This window comes from Carcharodon carcharias, chromosome 16, assembly GCF_017639515.1.
Source record: "Carcharodon carcharias isolate sCarCar2 chromosome 16, sCarCar2.pri, whole genome shotgun sequence".
In the NCBI taxonomy this organism is placed as follows: Eukaryota; Metazoa; Chordata; class Chondrichthyes; order Lamniformes; family Lamnidae; genus Carcharodon; species Carcharodon carcharias.
Window position 1 is genome coordinate 67,659,607 of NC_054482.1, and position 20,118 is coordinate 67,679,724.

A 20,118-nucleotide genomic window follows, 5' to 3' on the forward strand; every position below is an offset into this window, starting at 1 on the left:
TTCTAAAAGATCCAATGGTACTATTTTGAAGAAGAGCAGAGGAGTTATCTCATGTCCTGACCAATATTTATCTGTCAATCAACATCACAAAGGAAGAATTATTTGGTTATCACATTGTTGCTTGTGGAAGTTTGCTAAGCACAATCTAGCTGCTGTATTTCCTACAACAGTGATTACTGTTAACATTATGAGGTTTGGTACTGTAGCTTTAAATTTAGAGTAAATGAGGGGGGTCATGTGACCTGTTATAACATCTTCTTGACAATAAGCTTGGGTGGTTTGATTGGTAAAGATCAAAGGAAGCCTTGTTCTGTTGAAGGGTCATGAGGACTCGAAACGTCAACTCTTTTCTTCTCCGCCGATGCTGCCAGACCTGCTGAGTTTTTCCAGGTAATTCTGTTCTTGTAAAGGAAGGCTTAGATGGTTTTACTGAGAAGAAGGTGCAAGGTATTTATGTTTGGAGGTAAAGTATTTACATTTGGAGACAATGGCAGCTTCTCCGAGTTTGCAACGAGTAGACTCTGAGTCTCCCAAAGTCCCAGAAGGGTGCAGTTGGTATTGGGGTGTAAACAGTTCAGATGAAAAGGAGTTGGGCAAAGATAATTAGCATTTTCACCTGGATGCAAGGTTAATGTGTTTCATGTTCCCATGGGGAAGAGGGAGAGGGAGCTATTTTCAAAATCAGGTTGCAGGCTTCCCTGCAAATCAATGAATATCAGTCAGATAGCAGGGGTTCTGTGTGGTCAGCAGAGAGAAAAAAGGGAGATGGTTTACTTTAAATTAATACTGTATAAGCTTAAATGTTTCAAGGAAATGCAGAGTTAGCAGTAACTGTTGGGACAAATAAATCTTTCTAACTTTTGATAAGCTACAAGACATCATAGCCTGTCAAGGTCTGGCTCAAGAATAAGCTACAAGGCATCATTGTCTGTTAAGGTCTGGCTCAAGAATAAGGCTCATTGTTCACCACCATCACCATACCCGGGCCAGTCCTGACCCACTGACAGGACAGATCTCCCCGACATGGCAGCACAGTTGTACAGAATCCTCAACATTGATTCCACACCAGCCAAGTCAAAGACGGGCATGGAACTATCCTACTGATTACCACCAACTGTTCCTCCCCGCTCAGCTGGTATATCAGTGCTCCTCAATGTTGAACACCACTTGGAGGAAGAACCGAGGGTGGCAAGGGCACAGAATGTACTCTGGATAGGGGGCTTCAATGTCCATTATCAAGACTAGATCAGTAGCATCACTACTGATCAAGGTGGTCAAGTCGTAAAGGGCACAGCTGCCAGACTGAGTCTTTAGCACATGGCGAGGGAACGAACAAGAAGGAAAAATCAACTTTATCTTGTCCTCACCAATCTACCCATTGCAGGTGCACTTGTCTATACCCTCCATTGTCGTGTATTATACTACCACCATGCTAAATGGAATAGATTTTGAACAGATCTAGCAACACAAAACTGGGTATCCATGAAGCGTTGTGGGCCATCAGAAGGAGAGTTGTATTCAACCACAATCTGTAACTTTAAGGCCCAGCATATCACTCACTCTACCATTACCATCAAGCCAAGGGATCAACCCTGGTCCAATGAAGAGTGCAGGGGGGCATGCCAGGAGCAGCACCAGGCACACCTCAAAATGAGGCACCAATCATGTTATAACACAGGACTATTTGCATGCCAAACAGTGGAAGAAGCATGTGATAGATAGAGCTAAAAGATCCCACAACCAATGGATCAGATATAAGCTCTGCAATCCTGCCACGTCTAGCTTGAATGGTGGCAGACAATTAAACAGCTAACAGGAGGATGAAGATCCACTAATATCCCCATCCTCAACAATGGGAAAGCCCAGCACATCAGTGTAAAAGAGGAGGCTGAAGTATATGCAACTATCTTCAACCAGAAGTGCAGAGTGGATGATCCATCTCAGCCTCCTTCTGAGCATCAAAAACATCAGTCTTCAGCTATTCCAATTCACTCCATATGATATCAAGAAAGAACGCAAGGCATTGGATACTGCAAAGGCTATGAGCCCTGACAACATTCCAGCAGTATTACTCGAGGCTTGCACTCCAGAATGAGCCACGTCCTTAGCCAAACTGTTCCAGTACATTTACAAACTGCCATCTCCCGGCAATGTGGAAAATTGCCCATCTACGTCCTGTGCAGGACAAATCCAATTACCGCCCCCAATCAGTGAACACTCTATCATCGAAAAGTGATGGAAGGGGTTGTCGACAGTGCTATCAGGTAGCACTTACTCAGAAATGTCCCAGTCATTAATGCTCAGTTTGGGTTCCACCAGTGCCACTCAGCTCCTGACTTCATTGTAGCCTTGGTGTAAATATGGACAGAAGAGCTGAACTCAAGAGCTGAAGTGAGAGTGACTGCCCTTGACATCAAAGCAGCTTTTGACAGAGTATGGCATCGGGAGCCCTAGCAAAATTGGAGTCAATGGGAATCAAGGGAAAAATTGAATTGGGGAGCTAGGTTCCCTTCATTGATAATAGCCAGTTGAATTTTTATGACAATCCAGCAGCTAGCAAAGAAGTTACCAGTTTTCTCAGGGACTGACCTCCGGACTTCTGGGTTACTTGCCACAATTGTAACTACCAGGTAGACATGCGCTTTTAGAATATGTTCAAACCACTTATCCACACCACATACCATTTATTTTAATCACAGAACCATATATAAATATTTTTGGGAGTTTTAAATACTTTGGATTTGAATCACCTGCTCAGGGAATAATCCACCTGTTGAAAATTGTCATCAAATAAAAAAGACAAAATAAAAAGTTATGCGTCTGTTATTCCGTTTGCTTAGCTAATTTGCCTGGCTGATTGCATAATGTTTGCAAACCCTACTGCTGCCCAATTTAAAATAGATTTGAATCAGCCATTACTGTGAAACCATCAACTTTACTGAAAGAATGGGTCTCAGAAACCAAACACATAAGACTACAATATTTCAGGATTCAACATACACTTTTGCAGTAGTTACCACTCCTCAGTGTCTCCACTCTTGACATATTTAACCTTTACAGTGAATATAAAGATCTTTCCACGTTTGCTTTAAGATCTGCATATACATTGTGGATATTATTACAAATGTGCATTCAATTCTGGTTCTCCTAGAAAATAGCTATGACCATCACATCTACAAGCAATACCAGATAATATCCTTTTACGGTATTTACACAAAATGAAAGATTAAACAGATTGTTAAACTTTAAGTCTTGCTTTATAGCTTGAACAGTAGGATGTTAAAATGAGTCCAAATTCAATCTTAGTGATGGAGTCTCATGATTACAAGCCTGTTTTGTAAAGCACCCAGTAGCAATGTAGCTGCAAACCGTTTTGTTTCCTGAATGATGCATCTTGGAATACATCGCACGATGATGTGATGTCATGGATACACATATGATACATTCTACTGCAAATGTGGCATGTTTTATTTATCTATTTTATCCACTGTTCAAGTAGACTAGCCCAAAATTGAAGTTCCAAACTCAACTGGATTAGATGGTGCCATAATAATAATAAACCTCAAAATTCTTATCTTTTAATCAGCTTCCATATGGTCTACATTGAAACAACTGCCATTCTGATAATGTGCCTAAAGTGTTACAAACGCATTCAACTCCTGGATGTCCTTGTGGCATTTGAAAACATTTGAATTATACTTACCCAGCGCTGGATATCCCAAATAGAATCTATCTGCTCCTAGCCATCCAAGGAACAAGGAAAGGGCCACCGCCACTTTATAAGAGTAACCAGTTCTTTAACAAAAGAAAAAAAATGTTAAAATTAAAATTTTATGCAGCAGCCACAGATTAAGTGGAATATACTGAGACTTAGAAACGTTTTGCTGTGTTTAGTAAGTTTACCTAAGGGAATCTACTAGTTAAAAGGAAAATAGCAATCTGGCACAATTGCACAGCACTGGAGACTGTTAGTATGCAATACTTGGGATTGGTTGCAAATAGTGTCCCACTTTACTGAATTACTAATCTCAGCTCTACTATTTTTACAGCTAGTCATGAACACCAAGCATGCATTAAAAGAATTTCATTGTAGCTGAAAAATAAAATCTGCCTTTTTATTTTCAGTGAATTATCAGAATTTTTAAACCTCAGGTCATGGCTTAACAATAGCCAAAATGTTGGGGAAAAAACCCTCCCTTCTCTGTGTTAGCTGTAAAGTTATAAAATGAAATGAGTTCAGTTAATCTTAATCCACCTCCTAATGAGTTATGGCACTACAACATAAAAAGGCTCCACACAATGTTGCAATATTCATCAGAGAGGACACAAAGTGGGATGAATGGAAAATATTAATAAACTACCCACCTTTCAAGGCAGGGCTTTAAACACACATCTGAGGCAGGGGGTATGCTGTTCAAAACCACAAGATACTTATGGATGAAGAAAGTATTTTTCATTTCAATTTATTCATTCATGGGATGTGGGAGTCACTGGCCAGGCCAACATTTACTGCCATCACTAATTGTCTTTGAGAAGGTGGTGGTGAGCTGCCCACTAGACTACTGCAGTCCATGTGGTGTAGGTACACCCACAGTGCAGTTAGGAAGAGAGTTCCAGGACTTTGACCCAGCAACAGTGAAGGAATAGCAAATAGTGAAGATATAGTCCCAAATGAGGATGGTGCGTGGCTTGGAGGGGAAGTTGCAGGTGGTGGCATTCCCCTAAACGTTTGGAAGGTGCTGTCAAGGAGCCTTGGTGAATTGCTGCAGTAAACACTGTACACATTGCCGCCATTATGTATCGGTGGTGAAGTGAATTCTTAAGGCGGTGGATGGGGTGCCAAACAAGCAGGTTGTTTTGTCTTGGATAGTGTTGAGCTTCTTGAGTGTTTTTGGGGCTGCACTCATCCAGGCAAGTTGACAGTATTCCATCACACTACTGGCTTGTGGACAGGTTTTGGGAAGTCAGAAGGTGAATTACTCGCTGCAGAAGTTCCAGCCTCTGCGCTGCTCTTGTAGCCACAGCACTTACATGGCTAAAAGCAAAATAATGCAGATGCTGGAAAGACGCTGCAAAATACTGCAGAAGCAAAAACAGAAGGTGCTGGAAAAACTCAGCAGGCCTAACAACATCTGTGGAGAAGAAAAACACAGAGTTAATGTTTCGAGTCCGCATGACTCTTCTTCAGAGGTAAAGAGAAGTAAAGATGTGATTAAATTTATACTGTTTAAGGGCAGTGGAACAGGTGAAACTGGATATAAGGCCAGTGATAGGTGGAGGCAAAGGAGAGATTGTCAGAGATCTCATGGACAAAAGGGTGTTAGTGATAGTGGTATTGGCTAAAGGAGGTGCTGATGGTGGCATTAAGGTCAGAAAGCAGAATGTGATAATAGCTGGACAAGGGTAAGCACTCTGGAAAGAACAACATGAACAAGTGACAGATGGCCCTTGTGGCAGGGAGGGAAGGTGGTGGAAAAAGATTGAAAATAGGATAAAAAGGTGGGAGTAAAACAATGAATAAAAATGAAAGGTTATAAAAAATAAAAATAAGTGGATAAAAAATAAAAATGAAAATTAATATTGAAAAAAGGGGATAAAAAAGGGGGTGAGGATGGAGGAAAGAGTTCATGGTCTGAAGTTGTTGAACTCAATGTTAAGTCTGGAAGGCTGCAAAATGCCTAGTCCAAAGAGGAAGTGCTGTTCTTCCAGTTTGCGTTGGGCTTCAATGGAACATTGCAGCAGACCAAGGATGGACATGTGGGCATGACAGAGGATGGGATGTTGAAATGGCAAGCAACAGGAAGGTCTGGGTCGCGCTTGCGGACATGGTCCACCTCTGACACTTCCCTTCCCTTCCTTGACCTCTCTGTCTCAATTTCTGGTGATAGACTGTCCACCAATATTCACTACAAGCCCACCGACTCCCACAGCTACTTCAACTATGGCTCCTCACATCCCGCTTCCTGTAAGGACTCCATCCCATTCTCTCAGTTCCTTCACCTCCGTCACATCTGGTCCGATGATGCCACTTTCCAAAACAGTGCTTCTGACATGTCTTCCTTCTTCCTTAACTGAGGTTTCCCACCCACGGTGGTTGACAGAGCCCTCAACTGTGTCCAAGCTGTCTCTTGCGCCTCTGCCCTCACACCTTCTTCTCCCTCCCAGAACCATGATAGGGTCCCCCTTGTCCTCACTTTTCACCCCACCAGCCTCCACGTTCAAAGGATCATCCTCCGCCATTTCCGCCAACTCCAGCATGATGCCACCACCAAACAAATTTCCCCTTCATCCCACCCTCCCACCCCCCCACCCGTCGGCATTCCAAATGGACCGTTCCCTCTGAGAAGCCCTGGTCCACTCTTCCATCACCCCGAACACCTCATCCCTCTCCCACAGCACCTTCCTATGCAATCGCAGAAGGTGCAACACCTGCCCCTTTACCTCCTCCCTCCTCACCGTTCAAGGGTCCAAACACTCCTTTCAGGTGAAGCAGCACTTCGTGTGCACCTCCTTCTATTTAGTCTACTGCATTCGCTGCTCCCAATGTGGTCTCCTCTACATGAGAGACCAAACGCAAACTGGATGACCGCTTTGCGGAACATCTTCGGTCTGTTTGCAAGCATGACCCAGACCTTCCTGTCGCTTGCCATTTCAACACACCATCCTGCTCTCATACCCACATGTCCATCCTTGGCCTGCTGCCATGTTCCAGTGAAGCTCAATGCAAACTGGAGGAACAGCACCTCATCTTCCGACTAGGCACTTTACAGCCTTCCAGACTAAACATTGAGTTCAACAACTTCAGACCATGAACTCTCTCCTCCATCCTCACCCCCTTTTTTTAACCCCTTTATCCCAATATTCATTTTCCTTTTTATTTTTTATCCACTTATTTTTATTTATTTTCATTTTTATTCATTGTTTTATCCTCAACTTTTATCCTACTTTCAATCCTTATTCCCACCACCGTCCCCTCCCCCCACAAGGGACATCTGTCACTTGTTCATGTTGTTCTTTCCAGAGTGCTTACCCTTGTCCTGCTATTATCACATTCTGCTTTCAGATCTTAATGCCACCATCAGCACCTCCTTTAGCCAGTACCACTATCATTAACACCCCTTTGTCCTTTTGTCCATGACATCTCTGGCAATCTCTCCTTTTCCTCCACTGGTCTTCTATCCAGCTTCAACTGCTCCACCCCCCCCCATCACATCTTTACTTCCCTTTAGCTCTGAAGAAGAGTCATATGGACTCAAAATGTTAACGCTGTGTTTTTTCTCTCCACAAATGCTATTAGACCTGTTGAATTTTGCTAGCATTTTCTGTTTCTGTTTCAGACTTACATGGCTGGTCCAGTTCAGCTTCTAGTTAACGTGGATAGATGAGGAGTTTCATGGCATCAGGTCAAACATGAGCAAGGAAACCTTCTATTGATTACCATGTAAAGTCCTCCTGCAGCTGATGCATCAGTACTCCTCCATGTTGAACACCACTTGGAGGAAGCACTAAGGGTGGCAAGGACACAGGGTGTACTCTGGGTGGGGGACTTCAATGTCCATCACAAAGAATGGCTCAGTTGCAGCACTACTGACCAAGCTGGCCGAGTCCTAAAGGACGTAGGTGCTAGACTGGGTCTGCAGCATGTGGTGAGGGAACCAACAAGAGGGAAAAGTGTACTTGACTTCATCTTCACCAACCTGCCTGCCGCAGATGCATCTATCCATGACAGCATTGTAGGAGTGACCACTACACAGTAGTTGTGGAGAGAAACTGCTACCTTCAGATTGAGGATACCCTCCAGCATGTTGTGTGGCACTACCATCATGCAAATGGGATAGAATTCGAACAGATCTAGCAACTCAAGACTGGGCAGCCATGAGGTGCTGTGGGTATTCAGCAACAGCAGAGTTGTAATCAAACATAATCTGTAACCTCATGGCCTGGCATATCCCCAACTCTACCATTACCATCAAGCCAGCAGATCAACCCTGGTTCAATGAAGAGTGCAGGAAGGCATGCCAGGAGCAGAACCAGGCCTACCTAAAAATGAGGTGTCAGCCTGGTGAAGCTATAACACAGGACTACTTACATGCCGAACAGCATAAGCAGCAAGTTATAGATAGAGCTAAGCCATCCCATCACCAAAGGGCTAGATCGAAGCTCGTCAGGCCTGCCACAACAAGTTGTGAATGCTGGTGGAAAATTAAACAACTCACTGGCGGAGGGGGCTCCAAAAGTATCCCCATCCTCAATGATGGAGGAGCCCAGTACATCAGTTCCAAACTTAAGACTGAAGCTTTTGCTACAATCTTCAGCCGGAAGTGCCGAATGGATGATCCATCTCAGCCTCCTCTGGAGGTCAACAGCATCACAGATGCCAGTATTCAGCCAAGTCAATTTACTCCATCAAAAAAAAACGGCTGAAGGCACTAAACAGTGCAAAGGTTATGGGTCCTGACAATATTCCGCAATAGTACTGAAGACTTGTGCTCCAGAACTTGTTGCATCCCTAGCCAAGCTGTTCCAGTACGACACTGGCATATACTCGGCTATGTGGAAAATTGCCCAGGTATGTCCTGTACACAGAAAGCAGGAACAAATCCAACCCGGCCAATTACCACCCCATTAGTCTACTCTCGATCATCAATAAGGGGTCACCAACAGTGCTATCAAGCAGCATTTGCTTAGAAATAATCTGATCACTGAAGCCCAGTTTGGGTTCCACCAAGGCCACTCAGCTCCTGACCTCATTACAGCCTTGGTTCAAACATAGACAAAAGGGCTGAACTCCCAAGGTGAGGTGAGAGTGACTGCCCTTGACATCAAGGCACTATTTGACCAAGTGTGGCATCAAGGAGCCCTAGCAAAATTGGAGTCAATGGGAATCAGAGGGAAAACTGTCCGCTTGTTGGAGTCATACCTTGCACAAAGGAAGATGGTTATGGTTGTTGGAGGTCAGTCATCTCAGTTCCAGGATATCACAGTCAGAGTTCCTCAGGGTAGTGTCCTCGGCCCAACCATCTTCAGCTGCTTCATCAATGACCTTCCTTCCATCATAAGGTCAGAAGTGGAGATGTTTGCTAATGATTGCACAATGTTCAGCACCATTCACGATTCCTCAGATAATGAAACCATCTATGCCAAATGCAGCAAGACCTGGACAATATCCAGGCTTGGGCTGACATTGGCAAATAGCATTTGCGTCACACAAGTTTCAGGCAATGACCATCTCCAACAAGACAGAATCCAACCATCGCTCCTTGATGTTCAATGGCATTCCCATCACTGAATCCCCCACCAACAACATCCCGGGGGTTACCACTGACCAAAAACTGAACTGGACTAGCTATATAAATACTGTGGCTACAAGAGCAGCTCAGAGACTAGGAATCGCCTGACGAGTAACTCACCTCCTGACTTCCTAAAGCCTGTCCACCATCTGCAAGGCACAAGTCAGGAGTGTGATGGAATACTCCCCACTTGCCTGGATGAGTGTAGTGCCCACAACACTCAAGGAGCTTGACACTATCCGGGACAAAGCCCGCTTGATTGGTACCACATCCACAAACATTCATCCCCTCCACCAATGACGCACAGTAGCAGCAGTGTGTGCCTTCTACAAGATACCGCAGGGGTCAGTGTTGGGACCACAACTTTTCACTTTATACATTAATGATCTAGTTGAAGGAACTGAGGGTATCCTGGCAAAGTTTGCAGATGATACAAAGATAGGTGGAGGGACAGGTAGTATTGAGGAGGCGGAGAGGCTGCAGAAGGATTTGGACAGGTTAGAAGAATGGGCAAAGAAGAGGCAGATGGAATACAACGTGGGGAAGTGTGAGGTCATGCACTTTGGTAGGAAGAATAGAGGCATAGACTATTTTCTAAATGGGGAGAGAATTCAGAAATCTGGAGTGCAATGGGACTTAGGAGTCCTAGTCCAGGATTCTCTTAAGGTTAACTTGCAGGTTGAGTCGGTAGTTAGGAAGGCAAATGCAATGTTGGCATTTATTTCGAGAGGACTAGAATATAAAAGCAGAGATGTACTGCTGAGGCTTTATAAGGCTTTGGTCAGACCTCAGTTAGAATATTGTGAGCAATTTTGGGCCCCATATCACAGGAAGGATGTGCTGGCCCTGGAGAGGGTCCAGAGGAGGTTCACGAGAATGATCCCAGGAATGAAAGGCTTAACATATGAGGAACGTTTGACGACTCCGGGTCTATACTCGATGGAGTTTAGAAGGATGAGGGGCGATCTGATTGAAACTTACAGAATACTGAAAGGCCTGGATAGAGTGGATGTGGGTAAGATGTTTCCATTCGTAGGAGAGACTAGGACCCGAGGGCACAGCCTCAGAGTAAAGGGAAGACCTTTTAGAACAGAGATGAGGAGAAACTTCTTTAGCCAGAGAGTGGTGGATCTATGGAATTCATTGCCACAGAAGGCTGTGGTGGCCAGGCCATTGAGTGTATTTAAGACCGAGATAGATAGATTCTTGATTGGTAAGGGGATCGAAGGTTGTGGGAGAATGGGGTTGAGAAACTTATCAGCCATGATTGAATGGGGGAAGCAGACTCGATTAGGCCGTATGGCCTAATTTCTGCTCCTATGTCTTATGGTCTTATACACTGCAGGAATTCATCAAGGCTCCTTAGCCAGCACCGTCCAGACACATGACCACTACCATCAAGAAGGACAAGGGTAGCAGATGGTGGGGAACCCCACCACCTGGAAGTTCCCCTCCAAGTCACTCACCATCCTGACTTGGAAATATATCACTGTTCCTTCACTATCGCTGGGTCAAAATCCTGGAACTGCCTTCCTAACAGCACTGTTAGGAAGGTGGTGGTGAGCTGCCTTCTTGAACCACACCACATGGACTGCAGTGATTCAAGAAGGCAGCTTACCACCACCTTCCCAAGGGCAATTAGCGATATACAATAAATGCTGGTCCAGGCAGCAAAGCCCACATCCCATGAATGAATGAAAATGAAATGACCATATTTCACATCTCTATCACCTCTCACATTGAGACACAATTGATCAATTGCTTGAATTATCTAGATTAGGAAGGTTCGAGGCACATTCATAAGTAAATTAAGAGCAAAACTGGATTAGATGCAAAGTGCTTCTTCCTTTCCAGAGAACAGTGTAGTTGTGGGAGAGGTTGCTTGCTTCCACAGTGAACACAGATTCACTGACTTGCTTCATGGAAGTGTTGGGCTTCTTTCTGGGATCGTACAAGATGTGATAGCTAAATTTGGGCCAGAGGAATCTCGTGGACTAGTTTTGATCATCCAAGGGGGTCAGAGTGGAACTGATCAGATATTTCCCCCTCTGATACTACCCAGTGCCAAGGATTTATAGTAAATAGGAGGGATAGAAGGGAATTAAGGGGTGATTTTTTTCATCCAGTGGGTGTTGGGGGTCTGCCACTCACTGCCTGCAAGGTTTGAAGAGGCAGAAACTCTCACAGCATTTAAAAAAAAACTTGAATATGCACTTGAAGCACTGTAACCAACAGAGCATCAACTGGAAGGTGGGATTAGACTGGAAAGCAGCTTATTGGCCAGCCAGACAGGACAAGGCCTGTGGTTTCCTTCTGTGCTCCAAGTCTTTCTGTTTCTAATTGGCTTGGGTTTTTGTTTTCTTTTGTTTGTCATAGGATATTACATGGCTTCCAGGTAGGGTGGGGAATATACGTAATGTGATACACAAGCTATTGCAGCTGCTTTGAACTGACTAAAACGACTTGTAGATCTGTTACTGTGTTATTTTTGCACATTCGCACATCTCCTTTAGTGGCTGATATGCCCAGGTCTCACCAGTTTTCCCTCTACTCACAACTGTGACACCAACCTCAACACTCTTCTCCATACTATTCTTGGTATTTGAACGTCTCCCTTATTTCTTGGTGACCAAACTTAAAGTAGTCAAGGTGTAATCTGCAATTATTTTGACTATGTAGTCCGACATGGACTTTACTGTACCTGATCTTGGCAGACTTAACATAAACTATAGGTAACAAAACGAATGGTTTATCATTCCCAAATAATTTCAATTTTCTATGAGCTGAAGTTATTATCCATGTTGGAATGTCTTTAAAATGAAGATTTTGTAAGTTGGGACATCTTTCACGTGAATAAAACATATTTGGATTATATTTTGTTTATTATGCAAATACTGAATTAAAAAGGCAACTCTTGCCTCCATTTATCATGTGCAATATTGGGTTGTTTTCATCCTCATCGCTTGGTCATGGACTGTAAGCCATGTATCATTGCGTTGTAGAGCTGCTTTATAATATTTTAATGAACAGTAGAATCAATAGCACAGGAATAATCTTCTATGAATATTACACAGAATATTAGATAAACCAATGATTTTATTGGTTGTATATTTTGAATTATCTTCATGCAATTTCAATACTGATTCAAAACATTTTGCATATTTTACCCAGGAATAATGCCTTATAAATCAATATATTGCTTTTAAGGACAGTATTTACAGAACTGCATTTCACTTTGAAATGTAAAATTGGATTGTAAATCATCTAGAACATGTTTATAAAGTATCATGTTAACCAGCTCTGTAGTCAATTAGAACATCCAAACAGAACAATTTTTCTTTCTCCATAACTCATTTTCCAGGGATGGCAGATTGAAATTTCAATGCACTATCTCATGGATTGTTTGCACATGGGACTGTGTTCTATGTCCTCCACAGTGAGTTCCAGATCCTGACATAACAAGAAGGTGCTAAGCAAAGGCTAAGCGCTAAAGGTAAAGGTAAAGAAACTAAGGTAAAGAAAATTCAGAAGGTCAGTCACCCCAGGTCATAGACATCCATCTCCTGCAATCCAACCACTGTGCTCTGGGAACAAACTTCTACTCCATCCTTTTGGCTATGGAAGGTATGTGCGGCAGAGACTTAAACAGAGCAGCTAATATAAATCAGTTAGAAATATAAATCATTCTTTAGAAAAAAGTTTGTTAGAACAAATGAACATTTCTGAAGAGGGTATAAAATTGTCTGACAGTTTTAAGAATATGAATGTTGACATAAAAACTTATGACTTATAATGGTTTCCAAAATTATCTTTTTTTAACAGGATACACTCTCAATAGACAATTTTGAAGTAATTTTAGTCTCATTGGTGAGGAAATTTTAGTCTCATTAGTGAGGAAATGTACATGACTAACGAGACTTAAGTAGTCATTTTTCCTTGCAGGAAAATGGCAGTCCAGAGTCACAATCTTCATTTGCAACATTTTAAAAATCTTCAGACTTGTCTCCTGACTTCACTAGACCTGAGTTTCCCATCATGAAGCATTCAAAGTGCTGATATCTCAAGTTGACCTCAAACAGCTCATAGGTTGGATTTGTTTATGAATATAAAACTTCCCCGGTGCAGTTTTGTTTCTAAAATTGAAAAACCTGGAAGGCAGCAGAAAAATCAAGAAAAAAATAATAATTTTGCTTCTGTGGATTAAACTCGCTAAGTTCCAAACTTGATTTTGCTACAACACTGCAGCACCAAACACCATTAGATAATTTATGGATAAACTATTTAAATCAAGTCCTCCTTTATCATTGTAAAAGAGCTAAGTATAGGAATATAAGAAATGCAAGGACTGTAGCATTTTCATATATTTCTACATTTTTATTGCTAACCTATGTCAACTCTCCATGAAACATGAGATGGAAAGCTTGCAACATTTTCAGTTTCATGCTTTTTCTGAATCTAGATAATATGAGAAATGAAGCAGCCATTTGGATTTTATTTTCCTAATATGCAACTCAGTGTGGCAAACAGATTCAACTACGCAACCGGGGAAAGAAATGTCAATGGCTATTTTTTATTCGTTCGTGGGATGTAAGCATCACTGGGAAGGCAAGCATTTGTTGCCAACCCGAATTTCCCTTGAGGAGGTTGTGTTAAGCCACCTTCTTGAACCACTGCAGCCCTTGTGGTGTAGGTACACTCACAGCGGAACGGTATTCCAGAATTTTGACCCAGAGACTGTGAAGGAACAGCCTATTGCTTCAAATCAGGATGGTGTGTGACTTAGAGGTGAACTTCCAGATTATGGTGGTCCCATGCATCTGCTGCCCTTACTCTTCCAGATGATAAATTTCATGAAAAATGCTGTGGCGAATTGCCGCAATGCACCTTGTTGATAGAACTGTGTACCGGTGATGGAGGGAGTGGATGTTTAAGATGGTGCATGGGGTGCCAATGGTACAGAGTTCACACATTGTTGGGCCGCACTCATCCAGGCAAGTGAAGATTCTTACATTACTCTCTTAACTTGGGCCTTGTGGATGATGGACAGACTCTGGAGCATCAGGAGATGAGTTACTTGCTGTAGAATTCCCAGCCTTGGACCTACTCTTGTAGCCACAGTCACAGTATTGATATAGCTGGACCAGTTCAGTTTCTGATCAATGGTAATCTTTAGGATATTGATGGTGGGGAATTCAGTAATGGTGATAAATGTCAAAGGGAGATGGTTAGATCCTTTCTGGCTGGAGATGGCCACTACCCAGCACTTGTGTGGCTGGGTCTCTTGCCTCTTTAAAAAAGGCAGCAGATGGGTGACCTAATAGAAGTATTTAAAATTATAAAAGCTTTTGATAGAGTTGTTGCAGGGAGAACTTTTCCTTTTAGGGGGAACAGCACAACTTGTAGCCATCAATATAAGGCAGTCACCAAGAAATCAAGCGGGAATTCAGGAGATTTTTCTTTTTTTAAAATTCATTCATGGGATTGGGCTTCGTTGGCTAGGCCAACATTTATTGCCCATACCAAGTTGCCCTTGAGAAGGTGGTGGTGAACTGCCTTCTTGAACCGCTGCAGTCCAAATGATGTTGGTACACCCAAACTGCTGTTAGGAAGGGAGCTCCAAGATTTTGCCCCAGCGACAGTGAAGGAACGGCGATATATTTCCAAGTCAGGATGGTGAGTGACTTGAAAGGAACTTCCAGGTGGTGATGTTCCCACCTAATTGCTGCCCTTGTCCTTCTAGATCGTAGTGGTCGTGGGCTTGGAAGGTGCTGCTGAAGGGGCCTTGGTGAATTCCTGCAGTACATCTTGTAGATGGTACACATTGCTGCTACTGTGCGTTGATGGTGAAGGGGGTGAATGTTTGTGGATGTGGTGCCAGTCAAGTGGGCTTTGTGCTGGACAGTGTCAAGCTTCTTGAGTGTTGTGGGCACTACACTCATCCAGGCAAGTGGGGAGTATTCCGTCACACTCCTGACTTGTGCCTTGTAGACAGGCTTTGGGGAGTCAGGAGATGAGTTACTCGTCACGCGATTCCTAGCCCCTAACCTGCTCTTGTAGTCACAGTATTTATATGACTAGTCCAGTTCAGTTTCTGGTCAATGGTAACCCGTAGGATGTTAATCGTGGGGGATTCAATGATGGTAATGCCACTGAACATAAAGGGGCAATGATCTTTTGGATTCTCTCTTATTGGACATGGTCATGGCCTGGCACTTGTGCGGCACGAACGTTACTTGCCACTTGTCCGCTCAAGCATGGACATCGTCCAGGTCTTGCTGCATTTTGACATGGATTGCTTCAGTATCTGAGGAGTCGTGAATGGTGCTGCGAATGGTGCTGAACATGGTGCAATCATCAGTGAACATCCCCACTTCTGACTTTATGATAGAAGGAAAGTCATTGATGAAGCAGCTGAAGATGGTTGGGCCGAGGACACAACCCTAAGGAACTCCTGCCATGATGTCCTAGAGCTGAGATGGCTGACCTCCAACAACCACAACTATCTTCCTTTGTGCTAGGTATGACTACAACCAGCAAAGAGTTTTCTCCGATTCCCATTGACTCCAGTTTTGCTAGGGCACACTCGGTCGAAGGCAGTCACTCTCACCTCACCTTGGGAGTTTAACTCTTTGGTTCATGTTTGAACCAAGGTTGTAATGAGGCCAGGAGCTGAGTGGCCCTGGCAGAACCCAAACTGGGTGTTAGTGAACAGGTTATTGCTAAGCAAGTGCCACTTGATAGCACTGTTGATGACCCCTTCCATGATTTTACTAATGGTTGAGAGTAGACTGATGGGGCAGTAATTGGCTGGGTTGGATTTGTCCTGCTTTTTGTGTACAGGACACACCTGGGCAATCTTCCACATAGCTGGGTATATGCCAGTGTTGTAGCTGTACTGGAACAGCTTGGCTAGGGACACGACAAATCCTGGAACACAAGTCTTCGGTATTATTGCCGGAATATTGCCAGGGCCCATAGCCTTTGCAGTATCTAGTGCCTTCAGCTGTTTTTTGATTTCACATGGAGTGAATCGAATTGGCTGAAGACTGGCATCTGTGATGCTGGGGACCTCTGGAGGTGGCCGAGATGGATCATCCATTCAGCACTTCTGGCTGAAGTTTGTTGTGAATGCTGCAGCCGTATCTTTTGTACTGATGTGCTGGACTCCTCCATCATTGAGGATGGGGATATTTGTGGAGTCTCCTCCTCCAGTGAGTTGTCTAATTGTCCACCACCATTCACAACTGGATGTGGCAGGACTGCTGCGGCTTAGGTCTGACCTGTTGGTTGTGGGATTGCTTAGCTCTGTCTATCACTTGCTGCTTATGCTTTCTGGCACGCAAGTAGTCCTGTGTTCCAGCTTCACCAGGTTGACATGTCATTTTTAGGTATGCCTGGTGCTGCTCCTGGCATGCCCCCTTGCGGTCTTCATTAAACCAGGGTTGGTCCGCTGGCTTGATGGTAATGGCAGAGTTGGGGATAATCTGGGCCATGAGGTTACAGATTGTGTTTGAGTACAATTCTGCTGCTGCTGATGGCCCACAGTGCCTCATGGATGCCCAGTCTTCAGTTGCTAGATCGGTTTGAAATCTATCCCATTTAGCACAGTGGTAGTGCCACACAACACGATGGAGGGTATCCTCAATGTGAAGGCGGGACTTTGTCTCCATAACAACTGTGCGATGGTCACTCCAACCGATACTGTAATGGACAGATGCATCTGCGGCAAGCAAGTTGGTGAGGATTAGGTCAAGTATGTTTTTCCCTTTTGTTGGTTCCCTCAGCATCTGCTGCAGACCCAGTCTAGCAGCTATGTCATTTAGGACTTGGCCAGATTGGTCAGAAGTGATGCTACCGAACCACTCTTGGTGATGGACATTGACGTCCCCCACCCAGAGTACATTCCGCACCCTTGTCATCCTCATTGCTTCCTCTAAGTGGTGTTCAACATGGAGGAGCTGAGGGAGGCTGGTAACTGGTAATCACAATTATCTTTGCCCATGTTTGGCCTGATGCCATGAAACTTCATGGGGTCTGGTGTCGATGTCGAGGACTCCCAGGACAAAAGAGTTACCCAAAGAGTGTTGAGAATGTAGAGCTTGCTACCTTAGGGAGTAGTTGAGGCGAAGAGTATAAATGCATTTAAGGGGCAGCAGACAAGCATATGAGGGAGAAGGTGATAGACGGTTATGATGACAGATTTAGATGAGTATATTTGGGATGAGACTCAAGTAGAGCAGAAACACTGGCATGGACTGGTTGACTGATGGTCTGTTTCAGTACTGTATATCCTATATAACCCCATATATGCTATTGTTCCCAGCTCACAGGCATGCACTTCCTGAATGCTAATGATAAAGTAGCATTGTCAGCAGCCAGGAAACATATCTCTGTCCACCCTTTTAGTTCTGCAAGATGTATGGAAAAACAAGCATGTCAATTTAGGAAACATTTTGGGAGTATTTATCAACCTGGCAGTAGCAGCGGTGGCAGACGTGGATGGAAACCGAGTGTAGGGAGCATAGTGGAGGGGAGAGTAACATCAGTAAAACTACTATAGTGATCTCACAACCAAGGAAGGAGCAGATTGATAAGTAGCTAGTTAATGTTTCTAATGAATAGGTCAGAAAGGAAAAGTGAAGCAGAGCACCTCAGCCCATGGATTGCACATCCTGTTCCATGTGGGAAATCGTGGATGCTTTATGATCTAGACAACCACACAACCAGGAAGTGGTGCCAGTTGGAATTGCTCAAACTTCCAGTATTGAATGGAATCACTGTAGTGCATTCATGAAGTTGGGAGCTTCATGGATGGCAGGTTTCTAGATGTAGTCACTCAAAGCTTAAGGTGCAGGCAGAGATGGAATGGCTGACTGCCAGATAGTTAAGGGAAACCAGGCAGGTAGTCCAAGAGTCCTTGGGGTCCATCTTGCTCTTGAACTGGTATTCAATTCTGAAAACTGGCTCCTCTGGGCATTGCAGGCACAGTTAAGCCATGGCACCATGAGACTGGAACAGCAAGAGTGATAGGGGATTCAACAGTGAGAGAAAAAGACAGGTGCTTCTGTGGTAGCACATGACTCCAGGGTGCTATGTTGCCTCTCTGGAACCAGGGGCTTAGGATGTTGCTGAGCAGCTACAGGATTTTCTGAGGGGGTAGGGGGAACTAGGGGGAACAGACATTGTGGTCCATATTGGCACGAGTGACTTAGGCAGAAAGAGGGATGAGGTCCCGTAGGCAGAGTTTAGGAAGCTAGGAAAGAGATTGAAAAGCAGGATCTTAAAGATAGGAACCTCCAAATTACTCCCAGTGCCATGTGCTAGTGAATACAGAAATAGGGAGATAGAGCTAACAAATGTGTGGCTGGAGAGATGGTGCGACAGGGGAGACTTTAGATTCCTGAGGCATTGGGACATCTGGGGGGAGGTAGGACCTGTACAAGCTGGACAGGTTACATCTCAACAAGGGGTTTTGCTAACTGTTGGGGAGGCTTCACATTAGTTTAGCAGGGGGATGGGAACCCGAGAGTAGATACAAAACTGAAAAAAGAAATGTTGTAAATGAAAAGCACAAAATTAATAAGCATACTTGGAAGGCAAAGGAAACAGACTAGAAAATAGACAACAATGGACTTAGTTTCAGGGAATAAAGCAAGGGAAAATGGAAGGGGTAACAGTTGTGGAGCATTCTGCTGGAAATGATCACAGAATTGTTGCAGCGCAGAAGGAGGCCATTTGGCCCAGTGTTCCTGCACTGGCTTGCTGAATGAGCATTTCACTGAGTGCCATTCACCTGCCTTCTCCCCATAACCTTGCACGTTGTTTCCTTTCAAATAATAATCTAATTCCCTCTTGAATGCCTCAATTGAACCTGTCTCCACCACACTCTCAAGCAGTTCATTCCAGTTCCTAACCACCCGCTGTATGAAAAAGATTTTCTCATATTGCTTTTGCTTCTTTTGCCAATTACTTTAAATCGGTGCTCTCTCATTCTCAATCCTTTAATGAACAGTTTCTCACTATCTACTCTGTCGAGACACATCATGATTTTGAATCCCTCTATCAAATCTCCCTTTAGCCTTCTTTTCTCCAAAGACAAAGAGTCCCAACTTCTCCAATCTATCTTCATAACTGAATTCCTCAATCCTGGAGCCATTCTTGTAAATCTCTTTTGCACTCTCTCCAATGCCTTCACATCCTTCCTAAAATGTGGCACCCAGAGCTTTATGCAATATGCCAACTAGTATAGTATAACTATATATTATATAGTAAAGCGAGTAAACTAATGTCTTATACAAGTTTAACATAACCTTCTTGTTTTTGTACTCAATGCCCTTATTAATAAAGCCTAGGATACTGTATGGTTTATTAACTGCTCTCTATTTCCTGTCACCTTTAATAACTTATGTACGTATAAACACAGGTCCCTCTGCTCCTGCACCCCTCTTTATACTGTCTCTTTCTAACAAAATGTATCACTTCATATTATTCCGCATTGAACTTCATTGTCACCTATCTGCCCATTCCACCAACTTGTTTATGTCCTTTTGAAGTTCTACATTGTCCTCTTCACAGTTTACAATGCTTCCAAGTTTTGCATCATCTGCAAATTTTGACATTGTTCCCTGTGCACCTAGGTCAAGATCATTAATGTATATTGGGAAAAGCAAGGACCCCTGAGGAATTCCACCACAAACCTACCTCCAGCCCTGAAAACATCCATTAACCATTACTCTCTGTTTTCTGTCAGTCAGGAGAAGTGTGAGGTAGCGCATTTGGGGAAGGCTAATAATACACAATAAATGGTAGCATACTGAGAAGTATAGAG

At 43.6% G+C, this 20,118-nt stretch overlaps 1 protein-coding gene across 3 annotated transcripts in view; it reads right to left on the reverse strand.

The window, feature by feature from the left end:
• Positions 1-20,118, reverse strand: part of tm2d1 (TM2 domain containing 1) — a 128,060-nt gene that overhangs the window by 77,332 nt on the left and 30,610 nt on the right. For all 3 annotated transcript variants that reach the window (XM_041208062.1, XM_041208060.1, XM_041208061.1), the window contains exon 4: positions 3,704-3,795. In XM_041208062.1, the coding sequence (XP_041063996.1) occupies positions 3,704-3,795 (92 nt within the window). The remainder of the gene's footprint in view (positions 1-3,703; positions 3,796-20,118) is intronic.